The 7,907-nt window shown below is 43.8% G+C and overlaps 2 protein-coding genes across 2 annotated transcripts; one reads left to right on the forward strand and one right to left on the reverse strand.

Annotated features, from left to right (window-relative positions):
* On the reverse strand, positions 1-1,601 carry LOC147476949 (GDSL esterase/lipase At1g28600-like). The gene is given in 5 exon segments (XM_086585873.1): positions 1-374; positions 594-756; positions 759-830; positions 832-861; positions 1,431-1,601. Coding segments are annotated over 5 exon segments (669 nt in total). The 3' UTR covers positions 1-141.
* Positions 1,602-7,243: 5,642 nt separating this feature from the next.
* Positions 7,244-7,618, forward strand: LOC147476950 (uncharacterized). Its single transcript, XM_086585874.1, has one exon. The coding sequence runs from the start codon at positions 7,244-7,246 to the stop codon at positions 7,616-7,618; it is 375 nt and encodes a 124-aa protein (XP_086442000.1).
* Positions 7,619-7,907: the final 289 nt, after the last annotated feature.

A 7,907-nucleotide genomic window follows, 5' to 3' on the forward strand; every position in this document is an offset into this window, starting at 1 on the left:
GTTACTAACTGCATACAAACTAACTACTCTTATCTAGAATAGTGGTACAATAGTGTGGTACATTATAGAGGCATCATACACACAACAATCACACTTAGCTAAATTATTTACAGGGGATAAGCATATGAGATAGGAATCTCATCATGTGGATTGTATGCATGAGATAACAGTGGGCGGATTAGTGAACGATCCATCTAATATTCCCGTAGCAATCCATCTGTATGCAGCCTCAGTCAAGTGTATACCATCCCAGTTCACGTATGTTGAAGGGTCATCACAAACATTTGATCCATTATACCCACATTGTATAGTTAAGTTGTAATTATATGGACCTCCTCCTCCACAACATGCTTCAAGTGCTCCCCCAGTGAATCCTGCAATTGCATTAAATCTCTTTGAGAAGTTACACAACTTAAGAATAGTTTAGTGCGGATCAGAATTGAGAATTGAAGTGGCACTATTTTTTTTTTGTTGTTTTGAGCTCGACTTGAATCTTGGGGCCTAATCGTTAATCGCGGAAAGAATGTCCCGGCCTGGATTATTTTGTTTTGCACAACTTGAGTGTGGTTATACTGAAACTATGTGTCACTTACCTAGTTGGGTTGGAAAGAGAGACATCTGCAGTGCACCTTTGTAATAATCAGCATAGATGATGTTGGCATGGGGATAGATTTCTCTCAACCTACTCAACTCATTCTGAAGAAGATAATTGTGAAACTGAGAGAGCTCATTCAGCCAATTAAGACAACCAGTTGAGGGTCATAATCATCTTTATTCAAGCTCTTGAATATAGTTAAATATGAGGCAGAGCATCCAATGGGTAAGTTCCCACTTCCCAGGTACCAAGAGTGTCACTGCTCCCTCCCCCCCCCCCTAATAACGCCCACATTAGTCTTTTTCTTCCTAATTTGGTGTTGCTTCATAGAAGTAAGAAAATAATTACATTTAGCATGCTTAGTATAAAATTACTAAAATCCTAGTTTGGGATTTTGGAATTTTCCAACAGTTCCAAAAAACCGTCCGTCTGACATTTAGATATTTTCTGGATCCGCCATTTTTTTTTTTGCTGGATAAATTAAAATGTATTAAAAGAAAAATAACAAAATACAAAAAGTATTTAGAGATGCAACATGCATTCTCTAATGTTCATGCCAACTCAAACAGTCGACTATTACCATTTATAAGAATAGTAATAGTTTACATTCACTGAAATCTATAGAAGATCTGGTATGGACCTTCCATTTGCGTATGATGGTTGATGTAGGATGATATTTATGTGGAGAGGTCTCATGATTTATTTTTTTCATTTTCATATTGAATGACATCAAACTTAAATCCAATTAATGATAAGTGGAAAAACCCATAATTATATATTTGACTGGGCGAGCCTTTAGATAGCGGATATCAAATTAGAATCTCAAGTTCTCAACATAAAATAAGATTACTTCAATTGCGGAAGAGACAGCATCAATAACTTTCGGTACAAAAGTCCGACTCTCTTGTGAACTTCTTCCTTTAAAAAACGGATAGTTGTAATCGTTCCCTCCAATTTCTCCCACAAGAAACAAAGAATTTCTCAACAAGTCTTGGCAACCTGTCATTATTCAAAACTCTTTCTATGTGAATGGAACAATTTACGTATCCTGTGGTTTTTTTGGTGTGTGCGTAAATGTGTGATATCGTTAACAAAAATTATGTGGGTATTTCAACTATTTAACTGATGCAATGTGTGTTAAAAAGGGTAATTTCTAGAGAAAGCAAGGACCAAATAATTTGATATTATATTACTCATATGTAGGGGTCAAATTTGTGACATGTGACATCTTTGGTGGCGAAGGGTCCATATACAGAATAGTGAAGAGAAGACCGGTGCAGATCTCGAGTCGCTGGCACCACCATACCCGCGAGAACTGGGGGAAATGGCGAGGGTGGTGAGTGGGCGAGTCAAAAGTAATGAAGATACTACAGGGTGCATCGGATAGGAGCCGCGGAACCCTAACTGGCGAGAACTGCGGTGTATGTTGTGGGACAGGTGGCAAGCTGATGCACGTAGGATCAGGGTGGATGGACGAACGAGAGAGAGCGGTTAGGAAGAAGAAAAGTATAAGGACAAAGAGAGAAAAAAAAAAAAAAAAAAAAAAAAAGAAGAGAGAAGAGTAAGAGAAGGAGACTAGTAATTTTTTAGGGTGTAATTCTTGTAGTTACATTTGGCGCCGTCTGTGGGGACCCGAAAGCAAAATGGCTACTGTAGTGAAAAGAGGAGTAGGAAGACCTAAGAAAGCAACGGTTAGAGAAGTGGTGGAGGAAACAGAGAGCACCGAGGTGGAAAGGGTACGTAGGAGAGGAGGAAAGAGTAGGAGAGGAAGAAATATCTGATGTGGCGGCGGACGCTACCAGACTTCTCCAAGAGGAGATAGTCAGACTACGAAATGAGAATGACGAGTTGAAAGAGGAGAGAGAGATTACATATGGTGAAATGGAGCGGAATGATCATCGGAGCAACGAAGTGGAGGGGGAAAATGAGGAGTAACTCCACCGGACGCAGAACAAACGGTGGGTATCACATTGGAGGTAGTACAGGCTATGATTGAGAAGGATAGGGAGATAACCCGCGTAGCAGAAAAAGCAAACCAGAGTGCTACGCAGAAGGAGGTTGCAAGCCTCAACAAAAATCCAACGGACAGATTCGATATGGAATTCGGAAGTGCCTAAGAGGTTCTCCCAACTCAGGTTTGAGAGGTATGATGGGAAGGGAGACCCAACAGATCATTTGCACCATTTCCGGCAGTAGATGCCGTTGTGGTAGGAGGGTAAGTATGATGGGATTCGCTGCATGATGTTCCCCGCAAGTTTAAAGGGGGGAGCCTCGGATTGGTATTATCGGTTGGCTTCGCGGAGCATCAAAAGGTTTGAAGAACTGGAGCGCATGTTTGTTGACCACTTCATACACCAGAAAAGAAGGGTGGTTGATATCGCGGCTCTGTTCAACATAAAACAAAGGTTCGCTGAATCATTGAGAGAGTTTCTGTGCAGGTTCAAGGAGGAGACATTGAGAGTGGAAAATTTGGATGAACATACTGCGGTAATAGCCTTCCAGCACGGCTTGAGGGCGGGAACCAGGGTTCATGAGTCGGTTTCCAAAATCGAAATCACTTCGTTGCATGCTTTGTATCCCAAGGTAGAAAAATACATACGCTACGAAGATATAATATAGAGGAACGTGAAGGAACAAAAGAGAGTGGGAAAGGCAGTGTAGGCTGTCGACCGAGATGATCGGAAGGGAAAAAGTAGAATGGAAGAAAGAGAGAAAGGAGCGTACAGAGGGGAGAGCCGAGGTCCGGATAGGACGGGAGACGGCGGCAGAAGGAATATCCTAGAGAGGAAGCCATACCGAGAAATCGAACAGACACCGTTTAACAGACCCTTAGAGGAAATCTTGCCTCTAATTAAGGGGCAACAATACTTTGAGGGTCCGCGGAGCACACCGGTGGCAATAGAAGGGAAGCCATTCTGTGCATATCATCAAATCAGGAATTATGCCACGAATGAATGTTATGCTTTGAAGTGGTTATTGGAGAGAGAATGATTGAAAAGGGGATGCTCAGCGAGTTTGTTGCAGAGGTTCGCCAAGCCAAGAGAGTGCCTGCTCCGGCTAGAATTCTAGGTACCATCAATGTCATCTTTAGTGGAGAAACCCTGGGAAGAAATGCACACAGAGAAAAGGTGAGAAAGACAGCGAGTTTACAACAGGTGAACGAGGTCGTCAGCATACCGCGGTTAGTTAAGGGAGCCGTGAAGGGTGAGGAAGGCATAATGTTCACCCTAAAAGACTTGGAGTCAGTAATTTCCCCACATGATGATGCATTGGTGATTACTATAGCGATGGGTAATTATCTAGTAAAGAGAGTGTTGATAGACTGCGGAAGTTCAGTAGATTTGTTGTTTAAGGGAGCCATGGAGGAGATGAATATCAGTAGAGATCAGTTGAAAGCTCCTCAAACCAATCTGTATGGGTTCAATGGCAGCATGACAGAGCCCATGTGGGAATTGATGTTACCAGTTACAGCAGGCCCGACAACGGTATTCACCAGATTTATGGTGGTGGATTCTAGCTCCCAGTATAATGCCATCCTAGGGAGAAAATGGATCCACGAAATGAAGGCCATCCCATCGACATTTTACCAGGTGGTTCGCTTCCCAGCTAATGGGGGAATGTACAAAATAAGGGGGGATCAAATGGCAACACCTAACATCCATCAAGTTACAGTAAAAAATATGGTCCGCGGTACCAAAGGGGAGGGGCCGTCACACGAACCAGGATCAACATAGCAATTACAGGAGGCAGTGGAAATAGAAGTGTACGAGCCTCCGCTGGGAACGAAAACTGTGGATGAGTTGGAAGTGGTGAACCTTGGGGTGGGAGAGGAAGAAAAGTTTACATCGGTTGGAGCTGACTTGCTGGAAGAATGGAAATGCAAGCTGGTACAGTTTTTGATGGACAATACTGATGTATTTGCATGGGTAATCGAGGATATCACTGGTTTAGACCCAGAATACGCCTGTCATCATTTGCATATGAATGAAGATGCTAAGCCAGTAAGACAAAAGATGAGGAGCATAAGAGCCAAATATGTAGAAGGTATTTGCGAAGAGGTGGTACGGCTGAAGGGGGCGGGGATAATAAGGGAGATAGAGTTTACGAAGTGGTTGTCGAATGTGGTCGCGGTACCAAAAAAGAACGGCAAGGTTAGAATGTGTGTGGACTTCACAGATGTAAACAAGGAATGCCCAAAAGATTGTTACCTTATGCCCCGGGTGGATGAGTTAGTGGATAGAACGGCAGAATATAAGGTGTTTTCCTTCATGGATGCATCGATGGGGTACAATCAGGTCGCGATGTATGGGCCAGACCAAGAGAAAACCACCTTTGTGGTAGAAGGTGGTACCTACTGTTACACCAGGATGCCCTTCGGCCTAAAAAATGCTGGTGCTACCTTTCAGCAGTTGGGGGAAAAGATGTTCGAAGGCAAGATTCAAAGGGGGATCGAGATATACATTGATGACGTGGTGGAAAAAAGTATGTTGGAAAAGGAACACTTAGAAGGTCTCCATGAGACTTTTGGCATACTGCGCAAGCATAAGCTGAAACTCAATCCCGAGAAATGCACATTTGGGGTAACTTCAGGAAAGTGTCTGGGCTACATAGTCACCCACCGCGGAATAGAGGTGAATCCAGAGCAGATTCGGTCGTTAATTGAGATGCCATCTCCGCAGAATGTGAAAGAAGTACAAAGATTGGCTGGTTGGGTCGCAACACTTAACAGATTCATTTCCAAGTCTTCGGACAAATGTCGCCCTCTATATCATTTGCTGAGGAAAACTCCTGATTTCCATTGGTCCGCGGAGTGTGAAGGAGCCTTCCAGGAGTTGAAAGATTACTTAGGGAAGGCATCATTGTTATCACGATCGGAACAGGGCAAGAAGTTGCATTTATATTTGGGAGTTAGCGAGTACGCAATAAGTTCAGTTCTGGTGAGAGTGATCGACAAGATAGAAAAGCCAGTTTACTTTCAAAGTAAAACCCATCGGATGCGAGAGACCCGTGACAAAGTAGGATTGAGAAGTATGCTTTGACTTTGATATTTTCAACCCTTAAGTTGAAGCCTTTACTGCAAGCTCATTCCGTGGTGGTAGTGATTTAATTTGCTCTCAAACAGCGCGTTGAGGGGAGAAGTCAGGTAGGATGCTGAAGTGGCGGTATTACTAAGTTCTTATGAGATTACATACCAGATTAGGACGGCTGAAAAGGCGCAAGCTATGGCGGAGTTTCTGGCCGAATTCCCAGCAGAGGATCCCACTTGGGAGAGGAAATGGCAATGGAATATGAGGGGGAGGTCAGTCGCAACCCTTTAGATCCTTGGGATATGCGCAATGGGTGGAGAGTTTTCACGGATGGTTTTGCTACGGATACCGGGAATGGAATTGGGGTCGTGTTAGTAACTCCTGAGAACAATCGCCTTGAGCTATCAATGAAACTGGGGTTTGTGGCTTCAAATAACGAATCTGAATATGAAGCTGTGATAGCTGGATTAGACTTGGCCAAAGATCTGGGGGTGAGTGAGTTATCTGTGTTCTCAGATTCCAATTTGGTAGTTTGTCAGGTGAATGGAGGGTTTGTTGCTCGCTGCCCTCGGATGGCGAGATACCTGGAAGTCCTACAGCGAAAGGCAAGCAAGTTCAACAAAATAAAGTTTACCCACCTAGGCCGCGGAGAGAATAGACATGCCGATGCTTTGGCTTATGTAGCGGCGGTTCTTCCTGGATTAGAGGGTCGGTCTATTGAAGTTAGAGTGTTGAGCAAGCCAAGCACATCATATGAGGCTGCAGTTTGGCTCACCACCGAGTGGGATCATGGTTGGATGGAATCGATAAAGGCTTTCTTGAGGGGAGTAGAGATAGAGAATAAACAGGAGAGGCGAAGAATGGAATAGCGGAGTCAGAGGTACACATTGCTGGAGGGTGACCTATACAGGAGAAATTTCAGCGGCCCATTACTAAGATGTATAGGGCCGCAGCAAGTGCAGGAGTTTTTGGCAGAGGTTCATGAAGGCGATTGCGGGAGTCATTCCGCAGGGTGAACAACTACCCACAGGTTGATATCACAGGGGTATTTTTGGTCTCATATGAAGAGAAACGCCACAGAGTACGCCAAGAAATGTGAGAAATGCCAAAGGTTTGCACCATTCATACATTCTCCAGCTGAGCCCTTGCACAATGTGTTCAGCCCTTGGCCATTATCCATGTGGGGGCTGGATATTGTCGGGCCTCTACCAATGGCAAGCGGAAAAAGGAGGTTTATGTTGGCTGCTACGGATTATTTTACCAAATGGGTGGAGGGTGTGGCTCTGCGAACAAAGTTAAGGAAGAGAATGTGAAGAAATTCTTATGGGAGAATATCATCTGCAGGTTCGGGCTGCCCCATACAATCATCGCGGATAATGGAACTCAGTATACTGGAGGAAAAGTGCGAGAGTTTCTTTAGGCATTTAGGGTGAAGCAGGGGTTCTCGGCCCCCTATAATCCTGAGGGAAATGGTCAAGCCGAGGCGTCGAACAAAATTATAATGGATAACTTAAAGAGAAAATTGAAGGATCGTAAAGGTGCGTGGGCGGACAAGTTGAATCACGTGTTATGGGCTTATCGCACCACACCGCGGACGTCTACTAAGGAATCACCATTCGTAATGGCATATGGAGTAGAAGCAGTCATCCCGGTGGAGATGATAGAGAAAACGACAAGAACCAAAGCTGTGGAATTTGGAATAAATGAGAGGACCTTGGCCACCGAGTTGAATCTCATAGAGGAAAAAAGAGAAATAGCGCGCATACGACTGGAGGAATATCATCGAAAGTTGCAGAGACAGTATGATAAGCGAGTGAAGCCGCAAACTTTCCGGGTGGGGGATTTGGTACTGTGGCGTGTTACACTGGCCACTAAGAAAGAGAATGATGGTAAATTGGGTCCCAACTGGGAGGGACCCTATGTCGTGATAGAGAAGGGTACTTCGGGAACTTACAGGTTAAAGACTTCGGCAGGAGAAATGATAGAGAAACCATGAAATATCAGAATGTTGAAAAAATTCCATAGCGGAGGCAGTCTCTAGTTAGTTTTATTTCTATTTGTAGTGGAGTAAAAATAGAAATGCTAATGAATAAAGTTATGTGAGAGAACCTGAAATATTGTCTTTTGGTTATTTTAGTTCCTTAAATAGAAGGAGTGTGTTGATTCCCCAAACAAATAAGATATTGAATGAAGAACAACAACCTGGGGGCAAATTGAGTCACGCCCCAACAGGGCTTCACAAAATTATCAAAGACAAATGGGGGAAAGAGCCCTTTGCGGACTAT

The sequence above is a fragment of the Coptis chinensis genome, chromosome 9, assembly GCF_015680905.1.
Source record: "Coptis chinensis isolate HL-2020 chromosome 9, ASM1568090v1, whole genome shotgun sequence".
Taxonomy (NCBI): Eukaryota; Viridiplantae; Streptophyta; class Magnoliopsida; order Ranunculales; family Ranunculaceae; genus Coptis; species Coptis chinensis.

Excerpts from the sequence above, each read along its gene's own strand:
- LOC147476950 (XM_086585874.1), top strand. The coding sequence starts at position 7,244 with ATGGCATATGGAGTAGAAGCAGTCATCCCGGTGGAGATGATAGAGAAA.